Source organism: Alexandromys fortis, unplaced genomic scaffold (assembly GCF_014885135.2).
Source record: "Alexandromys fortis isolate MF-2015 unplaced genomic scaffold, M_Fortis_MF-2015_v1.1 scaffold_240, whole genome shotgun sequence".
In the NCBI taxonomy this organism is placed as follows: Eukaryota; Metazoa; Chordata; class Mammalia; order Rodentia; family Cricetidae; genus Alexandromys; species Alexandromys fortis.
This window is the reverse complement of record NW_026068133.1, coordinates 1721237-1739034: the sequence shown is the minus strand read 5'-3', so window position 1 is coordinate 1739034 and position 17798 is coordinate 1721237. Positions and strand designations below refer to the sequence as shown.

Here is a 17798-nt window from a genome sequence, read left to right as displayed (position 1 = left end):
AACATTTAATAAGTGTGAGCTTGTGTTTCTAAGTAGAGACTTTTAGTCTAGGAGAAGATGACCTTGGTCTTTCTGCCACCGGGTCTGGACTGCTGGGATGACGGGTGTGGGGCCAGTTAGGATCCATTTAGATGGAACAGGAAGGAATGATGTGAGTCGTGAGTCGCCTTCGTGCCTCCGTTCCTGTTTTGTATGTGTGTGGAAGGCTCTTTTCCTTCTCCATATATTTTCTTTCTGTGATTTTTCAAGTCAGGGTTTCTCTGTGTAGCCCTGAGTGTCCTAGAACTCACTCTGTAGACCAAGCTGACCTTGAACTCACAGAGATCCACCTGGCTCTGCCTCCCTAATGCTGGGATTAAAGGAGTGTGCTTGGGCTTTTTTTTTTTAATTTTGAAATTTTTAACATTTCTGGGGTTTTTTTTGTTTTGTTTTTTTTGAGACAGTCTTACTTCCTCCACCTGCAGGTGTGTGTCACCACCCCAACTTTGAGGTGATTTCTGGAATATTAAACAATAGTGTTGACCATGACAGCCTCCCAGTACCAACATTTTAAAAATGTCATCTCTGTTTGTTTATAGGACATTTATGAAATTATTTAGGGGTTTTGTTTCGTTTTTGTTATGGTCTCACTATGTAGTCCTGGCTGCCTTCAAACTCATAAGAGATCCACCTGCCTCTGCTTCTGAAGTGCTGGGATTAAAGATGTGTGTCAGTGTACCCAGCTATGAAATTCTTTTTCATATTCAAATGGAATTAATTCATTTCTTAAGGGCTGCTGTGGGGATCTAGCTACATCCTCCATTGCTCAGTGTTGTGCTCTATTAGGTTTCTGTGGAGCACTTTCTATGTGTGCATGTACCATGTGTGTGTATGGAGGTCAAGGCACACCTTTGTGGAGTCTGTTCTTTCCTTCTTCCCTTATGTGAGTTCTGAGGATTGAGCTCATCTTCAGGTTTGTGCAGGAAGCATCTTTCCCTGCTGAGCCTGTCACTGGCCTGTTCTTTTTACTATTTATTTTAACTTTTTCATTAGATTGGTTTTATTTTATGTGTGAGTGTTCTGCTTGCACACATGTATGTTTACTATGTGCATGTTTGGTGTCTTCAGAAGACAGGGGAGGGTAGCAAATTCCCTGGAACTGACATTCCAGATGGTTTTGAGCCACTGCTCAGGCATTAAGTTTAAGCTACTTCTGCTTCTGCACTGCATCTTTTTAGTGGTGGCCACATCTTCTGTAATGTGATGGAAAGATTGACAGTTACATTTGTGGACATTTCATTTCTGTCCATGCTGTAGGACTGTCCTACACATCTAACCATAGAATACTCCCAAAGGAAGACACTGAAGTAAACAGTTTGTGCATTTAAAGTTTGAAGTCAGTTTTCTCCTTTTTTTTTTTTTTTTAAAAAAAAAAAAAGATTGATTGGTTGGGGTTTTTTTTGTTGGTGGTGGTTTTTTGTTTTTTTTTGTTTTTTTTTTTTTGAGACAGGTTTTCTCTATGTAGCCCTGGCTGTCCTGGAACTCACTCTGTAGAACAGGCTGGCCTTGAATTTAAAGATGTTCCTGCCTCTGCCTCCTGAGTGCTGGGATTAAGGGTGTGCACGATCATTGTGAAGTTGGTTAAGATCTATTTGTAATCATGTATGTCCATGTATGCCTGTGGGTGGGTGTAAGAGCGGAAGTGCAGTTGCCCACAACGGCTGAAAGAGGACTTTGGACCCTCTGCAGTTACAAGCATGTGTGAGCTGTGTGACATGGGTGATGGACACCAAATTTGGATCCTCTAGAAAAGCAAATGCTCTTAAGGGTTGAGCCATTTGTCCAGTTCCGTATGTCTCTAAACTTCTTGACAAGTTGCAGAAGCGCTACTTGAGGCTTCTATGTGCTGTTTATGGGTGTGGATCACACATTGCATTTGGCCCATATGTTTCTCACTTGCTCGCTAAGCTGATGTTGTGTCCATATCCATTAAGTTGTCCCCTACTGTGGAATGACAATCTTCTAGCAAGGCATGGTGGTACACACCTCTGATCCAGCACGTGGATGTCGGAAGCAGGGGGGTCATGAGTTCTGACCTGGTCTGAACTACATAGTAAATTTAGGCCAGCCTGAGCTGCATAAGACAGTGTCTCAGAAAGGGGGACTGGTGGAGCTGGAGAGACAGCTCAGGGGTTAAGAGTGCTATCCGCCCTTTCAGAGGACCTGGATTCAATTCCCAGTACTGACATGGCAGCCCATAAACCACCTGTTAGTCCAGTTCTAGGGGATCTGTCTCCCTCTTCTTACCTCACATGCACACACATGGCGCATAGATATATATACATGCAGGCAAATAGCCACACACATAAACTAAATTAACAACTCTTTTAAAAGATGAAGGAGAGGCCTGGCGTGGTGGGGCATAATCCCAACACTCGGAAGCAAAGGCAGGCGGATCTCTGTGAGTTCAAGCCCAGCCTGGTCTACAGAGCAAGTTTCAGGACAGCTAGGGCTACACAGAGAAACCCTGTCTCAAAAAAAAGGTGAAGGAGAATGATGTCAGTGAAGGAACAGTAACAGCAATATTGTCTCCCACTGGGGCCACCTGCCCTAGTGACTGTAGAGTCCTGCATTCCATCCTCAGAATGGAGTATATTAATGATACCATCATCTTAGAGCCTAATGTGATCAACTAGAGGTTTTTGGATTTTTGCCAACCAGATGAGGCCTGAAACCCAGGAAGAGGTGGGTGCCTGGGGCCCTATGACATTTTCTTGGCCATGGCAAACTGATACTTAGGTCCTTGCCTGCTCTGTCTCCTTGCAGTGGTTTTTTAGAGGCAGGGCTACTTGGCTCCCTGAGCACAGGTCCTGCTGCAGTCTAGAGAGCCAGCCTCTTGTTTCCTTCTTAGAGCCCAACTTGGGAGAAGATGATGAAGACAAAGACTTGGAGCCTGGCCCATCAGGGACTTCAAAGGCCTCAGCCCAGATCTCAGGCCAGTCAGACACGGACATCACTGCTGAGTTCTTGCAGCCTCTCCTGACGCCTGACAATGTAGCCAATCTGGTGAGGAGGGTGAGGCTGTCCTAGGGATGGGAATCCGGATCCCAGTCCTTTCCCTATCCATATTCTGCTAACCACCTCCTTGTAGCATCATCCAGGAGTCCCTCCTACCCTTGCCTGGGCCCCTTCTCTCACCCTTCCTCCTTCCAGAGGCCATTTATCCTCATTATCCCACTCTCCATCACTCTGTTCTTTGGGATGGGATACTCTCCCAAGTGAACTGCCTAGCGGGTCATTAGCTCCTCTGAAAGCTGAGATAAGGAGGGCAGGCCCAGTCCAGCCTCAGTTCCTGCTGCTTCTCACATGCTGCCCTAGGCTGAGCTGGCTAAGTGTCCCCTTCCTGGCATCCCACAGGTTCTCATCAGCATGGTGTACCTGCCTGAGACCATGCCTGCCTCCTTCCAAGCCATCTACACTCCAGTGGAGTCAGCAGGCACCGAAGCCCAGATCAAGCACCTTGCTCGGCTCATGGCCACACAGATGACAGCTGCAGGACTGGGTCCTGGTGAGTCTTGTGCTGACCCAGCCAGGCCGTGGCACTGGACTCTTGTGGAGAAGCTGTGGAGATGGTCCTGTGCCATCTAACATGTTACCTCCCATCGTGGGTCCATCATGAGGCAGAGTGCTCAGTGTCCTGAGGCTCTGGAAATCCGACAGACTTGACGCTGAGGTCCAGACTGAGCCAGACTGACAGTGTCAGGTTACTGAGCCTGAGCCTTGGAGACTTTCCCTTATTTCATCAGTGATGTGTGCCCTCAGAGACCAGAAGAGAGTGTCACATCTCTTGGAGATGGCGGTGTTGGGAGAAAAACGTAGGTCCTTTGCAAGAGTAGCAAGTGCTTTTCACCCCTGAGCTATTTCCCCAGTCTGGGCTTTTGTCTTCTTTAAGACTGGGTCTTGTTGTGGAACCCATGCTGGCCTCTAGCTTGCACCAGTTTTCCTGCCTGGTCTCCTGAGTGCTGGAATTACAGGTGTGGGCACACTCGGCGCCAGCTTGTTCTCTGAAGTACAAGTCATTAGCAGTACCACAAGCACAGCTCCAGTGCCCATCGGCTGTGAACTTCACAAAGCATGTTCTCTCTTTCCATCTCATGTGGGTCTGAAAGGCTGGACTCAGCTCCCCTTTACCCTCTGTGCCATTGCACCAGCCCTTGTTTCAGACCTTTCATGAGCATGGCTGCTGTCAACAGGGCTTATGCGTCTTTGGTGCGCTCAGATTTTCCTGAGCAGTGTGCTCCAAGGGGTGGGGAGTCATATGGCCTCGGCTGTTATAGACTGTTTATCATGATGATGCCCAAGTGGCACACACCTGTCATCCCAGGAATTAGAAGCTGGAAGATCAGAGGTCATCCTTGGATGCATAGCGAGTCTGAGGACATCCTGGGGTACATGAGACCCTGACTCACAAACCCCTAATGGGCTGGTACAGCAGCTCAGGGGTAAAAGTGTCTGTTGTCAAGCCCAGAACTTGAGTTTGATCCCCAGAACCTACATGATGGAAGGAGAGAACTCCACACTATACATGCAGCCTGGTTTATGCATATACATCCCCATACAAATAAATGAGATGTAATAAACATTTTAGAAAAAGAAGCTGGGGAGAGGAGGCTGGAGAGATGGCTCAGAGGTTAAGAGCATTGCCTGCTCTTCCAAAGGTCCTGAGTTCAATTCCCAGCAACCACATGGTGGCTCACAACCATCTGTAATGAGGTGTGGTGCCCTCTCCTGGCCTGCACTCATACACACAGACAGAATGTTGTATACATAATAAATAAATAAACAAATAAATAGAAAAAAAAGCTGGGGAGATGGCTCAGTGGGTACGTGTTTGCTTATGTAAGCATGAGGACTCGTGTTCTGATTTCTAACATCCCCAGAAAAGCCGAGGTAGTGTGTACGTGTAACCAGCACTGGATGAGGGCAGACACAGGTGGATCCTGGGGATCTTTCTGGCCAAGCAGTCTTGCTGAATCCAGCTCTGGGTTCTGTGGGCAACCCTGTCTCAAAAAGTAATGTGTGGCTGGTTAGATAGATGATTCAGCTGGCAAAGGTGCCAGCTGCCAAACCTGATGACCTGAGTTTAATCCTTGGGACTCATTGAGAGAATCAACTCCACAGGATTGTACTCTGACCTTCGTACATACATACATATCATATGCACAATGCATAAATAAAATGTAATAATTTAAATAATTTTTTTTAAAAAGCCAGTCAGAGTAACACATACTTCTAACTTCGGCACTCAGGAGGTGAAGGCAGGCAGATCTCTTGAGTTTGAGGCCAGCCTGGTCTACAGAGTGAGGCCAGGCCAGCCAAGGCTGCACAGTGATACCTTAATAAAAGTAGAGCTGGGTGGTGGTACACATACATTTAATCCCAGCACTTGGAAGACAGAGGCAGGTGGATCGCTGTGAGTTCTAGGATAGCCAGAACTGTTGCACAGAAAAAGCCTGTTTCAAAAACAACAAACACCTATCACTTCCACATGTGTACACAATCTAGCACACTAACACACAAGGCACACGTGCATACATACGCATATGCCGCATGTACATAAACCTAAGAGTTTGCTTGTGATGTATCTCAATGACTGACATTGGCTGTGCCTCCAGGAATGAAGCCTCTGGCTCGATCCTTGGGTCTTGGTGCTAGGTGGGCTGCACATGGTGGGTGCAGTGCATGCACAGCACAGCCCAGGGCACAGGTGATGGAGCTGAGGGTGCTATGGTTGCCTCCGTGCAGGTGTGGAGCAGACAAAACAGTGCAAGGAAGAGCCCAAGGAGGAGAAGGTGGTGAAGCCTGAGAGCGTTCTGATCAAGCGTCGTCTGTCAGTGCAGGGCCAGGCCATCTCTGTGGTGGGCTCTCTGAACACCATGTCCCCCTTGGAGGAGGAGGTACCCCAGGCCAAGAGGAGGCCGGAACCTATCATCCCTGTCACACAGCCACGGTGAGTCCTCTTCTAGTTGGAACGTGGGCCCCATCCCATGAGTGTGCCCTGTTTGCAGGTATGAGTGTAAGGCAGACAGGGCTGGACCAGGTTCTCTCTCTGCTTCACAGTCTGTGCAGGAACCACCAAATTCTGGTAGGTTTCTGCAGCCATACCTACTTATTCTGTCTTACCTTGGGAGAATGCGGTGCCTTTGTCATGGAGTCACTAGGTTAGAGAACTCTCAGGGCCACAAGTCATGGTGACAGTGAGGAAGTTACTATGGTTCCTAATGTGCAACAAGGACTCCTAGTCACCATCCTTTCTTCCTCATTCTTCCCATCACCTTTATCACAAATCCAGTCTCCACCCCACCCCCACACAGTGAGTGTTCCCTGCTCCTTTGCGACTTAGCTCCCTCCCCATTCCATCATCACCCACCCACCCGGGTCTTTGTGCTTACTCTTCTCTTCTGAACCCCTTCCGGCCCCTCCTGTTCTCACAGGGAGACAGCCTAAGTGGCAGAAACAGTAACAATTTCTTCCTCACACTGTCTTCCTGGTGTGCTGAGGTCCACTCAGGGAATTTAGAGCTGGGGGCACCAGACAGACTGGTCTGCAGAAAGCATGCCAAGACACTGTTCTTGTCTCTGCCCTCATGTAGGCTGGCAGGCGCTGGTGGGCGCAAGAAGATCTTTCGTCTGAGTGATGTGCTAAAGCCCCTGACGGATGCCCAGGTGGAAGCCATGAAGCTGGGCGCTGTGAAGCGGATCCTGAGGGCTGAGAAGGCTGTAGCCTGCAGTGGGGCTGCCCAGGTGTGCCCCTCAGTTTAGCCCCAGCCCCTGGCTCTTCTATTCAAACCACTTCTCCTGGCTTGAATCCACCCCATGTAAAATCAGAGCAACAGCCTTCTAGACAATGGAGGCTTGTGGAATGGGGGACAGCTCTGCATGGGACTGTCCTGCAGGGCTGGTTCTTACTGGCCACCTTTCTTAGCAGTGTTATATTCCAGACAGACCTGACTTCGAGTTTTTTGCTTTGTTTTTTAAAATTTGTTTAATTTATAAATGTGTGTTTGTCTGCATGCGTTTATATGCGCTGTGTGTCCTGGAGCCCACAGAGGCCACAAGAGGGCACCAGATTCCCTGGAACTGTGGATGCTGGAAACCAGACTCAAGTCCTCTGCCAGTGCTCTTAGCCATTAAGCCATCTCTCTAGCCTTTATTTTGTTTTGTTGTTGTTGTTGTTTTGTTTGTTTTTAGTTTTTCAAGAAAGTTTCTTTCTATAGTCTTGTTTGTGATTGTCACCCACATCCTGTTCATGGTTAAAGGCGACAAAAAGAATCTTCAAGGTCTTTTCCTGTACACTGAAGTACCTAGTTACTCCTGGGAACTTGGAGTGGTTTGGAAACAGTTGGTAGTTTGTTTCTTCCTTGTCCACCGCTGTACATTGTGATAGTGCCGTGTTTATGTTTCATGCTGCCTTCCTTGGTTGAACTATTGGTTGGTTCGTTGGTTGATTGATTTGGTTTTCTAGATAAGCTTTCTTTTCACCAGGCTGACCTTAACTTGGTGCTGGGATTATAGATATGCGCTTTATATGGTTTTTCCACTGGAGGTTCCTGAACCTGGCAACAGAAGTGCAAGGCGTGATTGAAGTGTGCTGCATTGGCTCTGCCATACTGATGCAGTTGCTTACCTACCCCCAGGTGCGTATCAAGATCCTGGCCAGCCTCGTAACACAGTTCGACTCTGGCCTCAAGTCAGAGGTGCTGTCCTTCATCCTGGAAGATGTCCGGGGTCGCCTGGACCTGGCTTTCGCCTGGCTCTACCAGGAGTACAATGCCTACCTTGCAGCAGGGGCCTCAGGCACTCTGGACAAGTATGAGGACTGCCTCATCCGCCTGCTCTCTGGCCTGCAGGAGAAACCGGACCAGAAGGATGGGTGAGGGCTTGGCTATAAGCTCCATCTCCTCTCCTATGTTCTACTTGCCCTTTTTCCTCAATCTCAATGCCACACAAACTTGTCCTCCCTATGTCCCCGTCTTTCTTTTTCTAGTTCCTACAGAAGCCTGTGCAGACCATGCTGTTGTAGGTGGGAGGGAGGACTTGGGTCAAGTTCATCGGGGTCATTCCCAACTCTGCTACTTGGTCTAAGTGGCCTGTCACTCTGTTTCCCGTCTGTACTAACAGTTCCCAGAGATGGGACAGTGGCTTGGTGGTAGAGTATCTCCCTAGCACACCAGAAACCCTGGGTTCATCCCTAGTTGTAGCAAAAGAAAGCCTCAGAGAGGGAACATCTCCGCCCCAGATGCCAGTCTGAAGTGCTGGACCCAGTGGCTAAAGAAGCTGTGTGGTGCATTTGGGCCCCTGAGATGCAGGCTGCCTTGCTACACACTTCTCCAGCAAGACCCGCGTCTTTCTTGGGCAGGGTCTTCACCAAAGTGGTTTTGGAGGCCCCACTGATCACCGAGAGTGCCTTGGAGGTGATACGGAAGTATTGTGATGATGAGGTAAGCATCCTCTGAAGATCTGTGTTGTAGCCTTGGAGGCAAGGGTGGCGTGAGGATTCAGTCCTGGAGACTTGCTTTGAGAGATGAAGGGGAGGCAAGAGGGCACAGCAGGCTGAGCATTGCCTCCATCTGCAGAGTCGCGCCTACCTGGGCATGTCGACACTTGGAGACCTGATCTTCAAGCGACCTTCTCGTCAGTTCCAGTACCTGCATGTCCTCCTTGACCTCAGCTCTCATGAGAAGGACAGGGTGAGCTTGTACCCATACCCAGCCAGCCTGGCATTCCTTTTCCTCAAAACTCTTTTCCATTTACCATGGTGTGACATCACCGTGGAGTCAGGGGTGCTATCCTGACCCTGACTGTGCACATGCCCTCAAAAGAGGGCAGGCCTGTTCACTCTCTTCTCATGTTGATGAACTGTAACTGCAGCCTGAGAGGCACCAGGCAGTAGAGTAGCCCATGTGACACAGGCAGTATGATGTCACAGTATACAGTGCCCAGGCACCCACCTGTATAGACAAGAGATGGGGGTCAGGAAGCTTCCTGAAGGAGGAAATGTGTGATAACCATAACACAGTAGCTGTGCTCTGAACGAGAAGGGACTGGACCTGTCTGCACTGTAGTGTGTCACCAACTTTCCTCCCTGGTGGTGCATGAGCAGTCAGCGCACTGTTAGCATAGCACCTCTAGCCCTGTGCTGCCATTTGGTACTAACAGTGCTGAGACCAGACCCTGATCTCGTGGCTCCCAGCAGATGCTGTCTGAGTGAGTGAAATGAAGCTTGGTCAGTGACGTGTCTTCCAGGCAGTGGGCTGCCTGTCCTGCTAAGTTCCAAAGCCAAGTCCACTTGGCAGGGAGAGTCACTGTTGAGGAATTAGGAGAGTGAGCAGAGCAGGGAGTAGCAAGATGAGAAGGGAGACACTGCCAGGCTGAGCTACACTCACTGCTCTCTGGGGCCTCAGGCTGGGCGTGTTTCACAGCTGTGCAGCCCCATCTCCATGCTCCCACTCCGTCCATCTTGCCCATTTTCCCTCAGGTGCGCTCCCAGGCCCTACTCTTCATTAAGCGCATGTATGAGAAGGAACAGCTTCGAGAGTATGTGGAAAAATTCGCCCTCAACTACCTGCAGCTCCTGGTGCACCCCAACCCGCCCTCAGTGCTCTTTGGAGCTGACAAGGACACAGGTTTGATGCAGCTTCATCTGATTTGTGTGGAGCTCCACCCAGCCTACTAGAATGGCTGCTGGATAGTAGACAGACAGACAGGACTGCAGGGCGAGAAAGCCGAGGACCAGGAGAGCAGCCTGTGGGTTCCAGGGCTACCTCAGGCCAAGTCCTATAGCATACATAGTCCCAGATCCTGCCAAATTACAGATAGAAGGTCCTGCAGGGTTGTGGAAAGCCCTCCCAGGAGAGGTGTGAGCCTGGGGAGGATATGTGAGCAGAAGTGGTGATTCCCACAAAGGAGGTGGTGGCACAAAGGGTTAACAATGAGGGTCTTTCTACCAGCTGTAAGTAGGGACCAGTGTGGAGGGTGACTGAGTTGCCAGATGGGCTGCCCTTGTAGTCCCTGACAGCCAGCCAGTGTAAGGACATTTATGATGAGGTCATAGTTATGACAGGACTAGAAGAGAGAGGGTTAAATTTGCACTGTAGAATGACCTTCTAGCTGCCTTGGGGCTTGATGGTTGGAGGGGGTCCTACCCTTTCTCCACCTATTCCCTCTTCCGCACTGACTTCACTGAGAAGGCTCAGACACTGGGGGCAGGGCTTTGGGAAGGAAGTAGAGGCCTCTATTGATGCATGGCCCTGTCCTGTCAGAGGTGGCCGCGCCCTGGACCGAGGAGACAGTGAAGCAGTGTCTTTATCTCTATCTGGCTCTCCTGCCTCAGAACCACAAGCTGATCCACGAGCTGGCAGCCGTGTACACTGAGGCCATCGCCGACATCAAGCGGACAGTGCTGAGGGTCATTGAGCAGCCGGTGAGGCTCCTGAGCCCACCTGGGCAGGGCTGGAGCCCCCAACTCCAGCTGCTCCTTGGGTGTCTACCTCAGTAGACACAAAAGGCTGTCTTCTGGATTCGTGGCTTTGGCTTATGGGTGGTGCTTATGTCTGTCTTCAACTCATGAGAAGGCATAGAGTGGCTCAGAGATAGAGCCTGCAGTGGGGCACACCTGGATTCATTCATATTCTGCCCTTGTGCTTCTCACTGTGCCCTGACATGAGGGTGCAGGCCAGTCCCCAAGCATGCCACATTAGCATCTGAGCTATTGGATACTGTTGCTGTTTCAACTGGCCTTCCCCTTGCTGTTAGCCAGGGGCCACTTTATGAAAAGCAGTTCACATGGTTGCCTTCTTCGTTCCTGGACTCAGAACCCTTTGTTCTGTGTGTCAGCTCTACCCCAGCTTTGCTTTGTTATTTGAGCAGGTCTCATTTTCTAGAGATCCTCCTGCCTCAACCTCCTAAGCGCTGGGATTACAGGTGTGCACAACCCTGTTCTCGTGATGTTTTTAGTATGGAAATCACCAGGTAGAAATGGGGCGAGAAGGGCGGGGAGGCTCTTCCTAAGGTGCTGTAGCCCAGTGCTGAGAAAAAGAAGTAACTGCTAGGCAGCTCTGGGGTTGAGTGCCTTAGTGTCCTTAGTGCCTAGAGGTGAGGATGCCAAGGGCATCCATCGCTGCAGCAGCTACCAAAGTCTATAAGCCTGCACCCTCAGCTGGGTGTTATCCAGCCAAGCTGGGATCACAGGTTGCAGGAAGGTAGGCATTGCCACAGAGGTTGGGCATATAAGGTTTGAGACAGTTGGGTCACTGACCTGCCAGAGAGGACAACACCACACAAGGAGAGACCCTGAGCCCAGTGACCTTAACCACCCCAGCTTTTGCAACCTCCTCGAATGCTCACTGTAACCTGGTCTTGCTGACCTCTGCATCTAGATCCGAGGGATGGGCATGAATTCACCAGAGCTGCTACTGCTAGTGGAAAACTGCCCCAAGGGGGCAGAGACGCTGGTCACCCGCTGCCTGCACAGCCTTACGGACAAAGGTGCCTGGGGTCCTGCCTTCTACCTTCCCTCCCACCCATTCTTCCCCTGCAAGAGCCTGAGCTGCTAAGTCCCCAAATGACTTTGCCCCTGTGAATTTCTCCTGTCCTTTGGCCTCTATAGAGAAAAAGTCATGTGAGTTGCATTTAGGAAGGGAGAGTCTGGGGATCCAGCTCTGAAATTGCAGTGTCCTCCCCATGCCCACGAAGCCCTCCTCCCATATGCTTACCTCCTCTGTCCCCTCCTTATCACCACAACTCTGTTTTCTCTGCCTTCCTGAAGTACCGCCGTCCCCAGAGCTGGTGAAGCGGGTCCGAGACCTGTACCACAAGCGGCTGCCTGATGTGCGCTTCCTCATCCCTGTGCTTAATGGGCTGGAGAAGGTAGGGCAGGAGTGGGATGGTGGCCGGCTCGCTTCCATGGTGCTGGGCCAGAGGCTTGTGGGAGCAGTGAGGTGCCCATCTTGCCCCTGTGGAAAGTAGTTGGACACCATGTCCCCAGCCTCCTCAGGCAGTGCTCAGGCGTCACAGTCACAGGGCATCTTACTGTGTGTGTCTGCATGCTTGTGAGTGTGCACACACCACTGTCCTGGCCTATGGAAAACTCCCCAGCAACAGCAGGGTCTCCACAAGGTTGTGCCCCTAGTGAGTTTTGGGGCCAAGGATACCCCATCCCCAAATAGACAGAAATGAGGATGACACTGTCCAGCAGAGTTAGGCAGCAGCTTTGGGGAGACAGGGAACATGTGTTATTATGTGTTTGGAGGCCTCACTGGGATGAGTAGTGAATAGTGGAGCCCTTCTAACTCATCCTCCTGCTCCTCTCCCCACCACTTCTGCCTTAGAAAGAGGTGATCCAGGCCCTGCCCAAGCTCATCAAACTCAACCCCATTGTGGTGAAGGAGGTCTTCAACCGCCTGCTGGGCACCCAGCACGGTAGGTGCCCTCCCTCCTAGCCAACCCTCAGTTTACCTCCTTGCTACACAGGGGTCATGTGGGGAGGGTCCAGGAACTGTTGTCCCTGCCAGTTCCCTCTGCCATCCTAGCCCCCAGGAGGCATTTTGTCCACTGTGGTGAGAAATGAAAGAATTCTGAGGAGGGAAAAATAGCCTGCGATGTGGACAAGTTCCTCATCTGGTCCCTGCGGCCACAGTTGGGCACAGTGGGGGGCGATGTGACTCCTGAGGAGGCTGTCTCTGTGAACTGCCTTTTTCCACTCTGCTCCAACTGCAGAAGGTTGAAACCACTTAGCATTTGGTGAGACCCTGGCCTTGCCCTGCCCTCTAACTGCCCATGGCCATGTGCTTTGTGGAGTCAGTACTAGGATGGCTGGGCCCAATCCTGCCTTCAGGGTTCATAACCCAGTGGGAGCAATTAGACCACAGCAAGGCATCTCTCACAAGGTGGGAGGGGGAGAGTGGTGAAGACTTATGGCCACCTCACGCAGTCTCACCCTCTGTCACCCAGTCCTCACGAAGCAGAGGGTGTCTTATCTGTATTTAGTATTCCTCAAGTCTGAGCTGAGACCCACCTCTGTACTATCTCCCTTCCCTATTGCCATCCATTGCAGGTGAAGGGAACTCAGCCTTGTCCCCCCTGAATCCGGGAGAGCTGCTGATTGCACTGCACAACATTGACTCTGTGAAGTGTGACATGAAATCCATCATCAAAGGTGAGACGCCCCTGTCCCTACATGGCCCAGCTCCCATGGACTTCAGGCGGGGCCTCAGTCCCTGCATGACTCCACTGGATTGAAGACATCACCCACTGCTGTGCCTACCCCATCTTGGCCTTGACATCAGTGTGGGCTGTCCCTCCCACCCTACCCTGAGGAACTCAAGGAAGTGGAGCCCATGGAGCAAGCCAGAGGCTCAAGGGCCTCTGTTAGCATGAGCAGAAGCCAGGCCTGAGTTGAGGCAACAGAGGACCCCCACAGCGGGGGCTTGGTGACAGTCTGGCAGGCCCCTCTGCCCTGGCTGTTCAGCATCCCTCTGAGCCAGGCTCTCCCTTCTTGCCATAAGCCCACTCCTGGCACTCATGAGGCTCTTGGTAAGTATGGTGTAGATTAGGGCCCAATGTTCACAGAAGCTAGCTGTGTAACACAGCCTGAGCCCAACTGGACCCCAACCCAGCCTCCCCTGCGAAGACACCCCATTTTCCTTTCTTTCTTCCCTTCCCCAGAGATTTCTGGGCCAGCATCAGCTCTGTCCTAGGATGGGGCCCTTCCTGTCATCCTGTCCTCCAACCTCTGCTCACTTTTACTTGGGCCTCTCTCTCTGTCCTTCCGCGTTTCCTGTTCTGGGTGAAGTAGCTTCTCCAGGGACTGCTTTTCTTCCTCAACAGTCCTAACGGGATGGGCCTGTGAAGACAGGACAGAGGAGGCTGCAGGCCCAGGGGAAGGGTTCAGGGACAGGTCTCAAAAGTTGTGGTCCAGGGTTGTGGACTTTGGACACGCACACACATTTTCTTTGACCTTTTACCATGCTGGGAGTGGACCGGGAGCTTCAGGTGTGCCAGGCAAGTGCTCTACCAAACCCTCACTTTAGGTGCAATGGGAGCAATCCTGCTTCTGTGCAGAAATTGGAGACACATGCACATGCACACACAGCCGTCTTGGATCCAGAATAGAAGTCCAGTCACAGAGGGAAGAAAGAGGCCTGACAAAAGCTACACAGGTGGCTAGTAGACAGGGGTCTACCTTGTACAGTACAATCCCCTTTTTGGCTTGCTGGGCCCCAGCTTCCCACAGCCCTCACTACATCTCATCTGTCTGCTCCTGTGTAATCCTGCCCTCCCAACACAGTGCAGGGTACACGGTTGGGACACTGACGTCCCTGATCCAGCCTAGCTGGGACTCGGGAAGGACGTGCTGAAGTGGGTCCGTCCAGAGCAGGACCCACAGGGATGAGGTGATAGTGAGCTGAACCTGGTCAGAGCTAGGACCAAGTAGAGCTTCCAGGTGAGAGAGAAACTGGCCTTGGCCTCATGCAGCCTCTAGGATGGAGGACACTTTGGGCTGCCGAGTAGAAAGAGTGAGAGGCTGAGTGGTAAGTGCAAGAAGAGACTGGGCCCCTTTGGGTAGCACTGGGGCACGTCTGCATAGAGGAGCAGACCCCTCCTCAGGTTCTGGCAGGCTTCTCTCTTCTGCCTTGCAGCCTGTGCATCTTCTACAGTGTCCACTCCTCTCTCTTAGGGCCTCCTCCTTACAGGACCACCCTCCCCTCTATTGGCCCCTCAGACTTGTGGGGTGGGGGGACCCTTTCTTCTGGCTCAATAAAGACTTCCTGGTTGACACATTCACATGGCCAGTGGTGTTTGGGGAAGGACTTCAGAGGCAGCTCCTGGGATCACCTATCAGCCCGGTTGGCCCTGATGTTGCCACCCACTCCCAGGAGCTAGACCCCAAGCAAGGTCTGCTCCGTGCTTTTCAGTGTGACATCTTCCCACATCCTGTGGGTGCTGGCTACTCAGTTGGGTCCTCATCTTGGGTTGAGCCCTCACCACTCTCTTACTGCTCCCTTCGCAGTTTTTCTCCTAAGTGTCCCTTGTCATATCTGCCCTGCCCCATCACAGACCCTAACCTCTTTGGTCAGCATTCTGGCAGAGACCAAACTTTTTTCTGTAGATGCCAGGGTGTCAGCAGTTCTTGCCCCTCCCCTTGGTGGGTTTTAGCCACCCTTCTTAGGCTATGACAGGCCCCAGGGCTCAGGCTCTGGAGCATGCTCTCTACCCCACTTCCCAGGGCTGCCCTCAGGGAGGAGGCTGAGTCTCCCAGTTGGGGCGCCACAGAGTATCTAGGGGTTGGACACACCTACCTATATCTTCTGGGGGCAGGACCGTTGAGCATCCTCATAAAGGGTCTTTTGTGGTAGGGATGGAGAAGCTATGTGGGGTGGGGTTTCCACTTAACGGGGGAACATCCAGGCAGAGAGGACAGGCCCACTCTCCGCCTCCTCACAGCCACCAACCTGTGCTTTGCGGAGCGGAATGTGTACACATCGGAGGTGCTAGCTGTGGTGATGCAGCAGCTGATGGAGCAAAGCCCCCTGCCCATGCTGCTCATGCGGACCGTCATCCAGTCCCTGACCATGTACCCCCGCCTGGGGGGCTTCGTCATGAACATCCTGGCCCGACTCATCATGAAGCAGGTAACCTGCCCTGGCCTGAGGCCACAGTGGGGCAAGTCTCAGCTGCCTGGGGAGCAGGATCCTGTCTCTGGATCACCTACCCTGCCTCTCGCAGTGTTCCCTCAACTTCTTCCAACTGACTACAGGGTGACCAATGAAAACAGGGATCAGAGAGATGTGGGTGTCTCCCTTTACCGCACCCCTAGGCCCTGCGGGGCACATAGCTCAACTGAAAGCATCGCTTCTCTATAGAGACCACAATTGGGGGGGGGTATTTTAGTGAGAGTCTTACTTTATAGTCCAGAATAACCAAGAACTCAAATTTGTGATCCTCTTCCATCAGTCTTCCAAGTGCTGGGATTCAAGCATACAGCACCCCCAACTTTTAGAACTACTCTGTGGAGATAATCAGGTTCCATCCTCCGTCCCAAAGCTGGGTTCCGTTCACAGGCTGTCCTGTGCAGCATCTAGCTAAGGTCCCTGCACCTCCACCCTATTAAGTGTGACGGCACCAGCTAGAGGTGGCTGAGAGGACAGCATGAGGTGGTGCTGTCCTAGCACTTGGTACTGTACTGTCCTAGGCATTGGGGGTGGGGTACCCCCTTTCACTGGGTTATGTCCTAGTACAGTTTCCTAGGTGAGAAAGGCATTCCTGGGCAGGTGGCTGTATGAAGCCTGGAGTATGCTGTCAGGTGGTGGCACGTGGGCTCTCAGCCATGGCAGTGTCTGCGGGAAGGAGGTGGCTGCTTGGGCTTTTGCCTAATGGTCCCCTCCCACCTCACAGGTGTGGAAGTACCCCAAGGTATGGGAGGGCTTCATCAAGTGCTGCCAGCGCACCAAGCCGCAGAGCTTCCAGGTCATCCTGCAGCTACCTCCGCAGCAACTTAGCGCGGTCTTTGACAAGTGCCCTGAACTCCGGGAGCCGCTGCTGGCCCACGTGCGCTCCTTCACTCCCCACCAGGTACCTGGGCGGCGGAGTGGAGCCAAGCGAGCAGAAGGGTTTGAGTTATGGGTTATAGGGTGCTGAGAGGTGCCTTTGGCCAGAGCTCTCTACATCTCGGGTCCTGGCCTTCCCTTTGCCTAGCAAGCACACATCCCCAACTCCATCATGACCATCCTGGAGGCAAGCGGCAAGCAGGAACCCGAAGTCAAGGAAGCACCTGCAGGGCCCCTGGAAGAGGTGAGGGCAATGTGGCCCACCTGCCTGTGTCTCTCACCCCAAGAGGCCCAGTTGTTAAACCCACAGTCTCCCAAGATTGTATTCCTGGTAAAGGGGAATAGCCACCCCATACCCCACCCCCATGTCCAGATGGATAAACTGCAGTGCTTTCTGAAGTTGGTGGTCTCCGTCTCCTCCATCCTGGGAGTTGGGGGACCGGCCTCCCTCCCTGAGCTGAGTACCCCTCCAACTCCAGGATGACCTAGAGCCCTTGGCTCTGGCTCTGGGCCCAGCCCCGGCCCCTGCTCCGCGGCCCCCTCAGGACCTCATCGGCCTGCGATTGGCTCAGGAGAAGGCCCTGAAGCGGCAGCTGGAGGAGGAGCAGAAGCTGAAGCCCACAGGTGTGGGAGCACTTGCTGCCTCGGCATCTTCCATGCCCGCGGTGCCGGCAGCCCGAACTGGTCCCACCCCTACTGAGGAGGCCATGGAATACCGGGAGGAGGGTCCTGAATGCGAGACCCCGGCCATCTTCATCAGCATGGACGACGACTCAGGGCTGGCCGAAACTACGCTCTTGGACTCTAGTCTTGAGGGTCCCCTGCCTAAGGTAGGGGGACAGCTAGAGCTGCAGAGGGAGGCTGGAGCAGAGAGCCCCGGGTATGGGACTAACGGTGCAATCGGCTCTTGACCTGCTGCCTCTTGCCTTCTCCCGCCACCAGGAGGCAGCAGCAGTCGGACCGAGCTCCAAGGATGAGCGAAGCCCCCAGAGCCTCAACCACGCAGTGGAGGAATCCTTGACGACCTCCAGCCCAGAGGCCAGGGAAACCGAGAACAAGGGGAACAGCTGACAGCTGCGGGGGTTTGGGGGGAGGGACGGGGTGGGCCACCTAGAGCTTTGCCTTAACACAAATAAAGGAGGTGCCGCATGGCTGCTGTGTCCTCTTTGCAGCAGACTACAAACTGAAGTCGGAGCAGTGCTAGACTGCGCCT

The 17798-nt window shown here is 52.4% G+C and overlaps 1 protein-coding gene across 3 annotated transcripts in view; it reads left to right on the top strand.

The window, feature by feature from the left end:
• Positions 1-17693, top strand: part of Sympk (symplekin scaffold protein) — a 33176-nt gene extending 15483 nt beyond the window's left edge. For 2 of the 3 annotated variants that reach the window (XM_050126300.1, XM_050126298.1), the window contains 18 exons: positions 2891-3045; positions 3397-3547; positions 5785-5989; positions 6632-6782; positions 7676-7911; positions 8398-8479; positions 8615-8728; positions 9517-9664; positions 10301-10461; positions 11417-11525; positions 11806-11906; positions 12368-12458; positions 13093-13194; positions 15483-15670; positions 16434-16610; positions 16734-16829; positions 17065-17415; positions 17528-17693. In XM_050126300.1, the coding sequence (XP_049982257.1) occupies positions 2891-3045; positions 3397-3547; positions 5785-5989; positions 6632-6782; positions 7676-7911; positions 8398-8479; positions 8615-8728; positions 9517-9664; positions 10301-10461; positions 11417-11525; positions 11806-11906; positions 12368-12458; positions 13093-13194; positions 15483-15670; positions 16434-16610; positions 16734-16829; positions 17065-17415; positions 17528-17656 (2747 nt within the window). In that variant the 3' untranslated portion in view covers positions 17657-17693. The remainder of the gene's footprint in view (positions 1-2890; positions 3046-3396; positions 3548-5784; positions 5990-6631; positions 6783-7675; positions 7912-8397; positions 8480-8614; positions 8729-9516; positions 9665-10300; positions 10462-11416; positions 11526-11805; positions 11907-12367; positions 12459-13092; positions 13195-15482; positions 15671-16433; positions 16611-16733; positions 16830-17064; positions 17416-17527) is intronic. The other variant, XM_050126299.1, reaches the window with a different exon arrangement.
• The last annotated feature ends 105 nt before the right edge of the window (positions 17694-17798 follow it).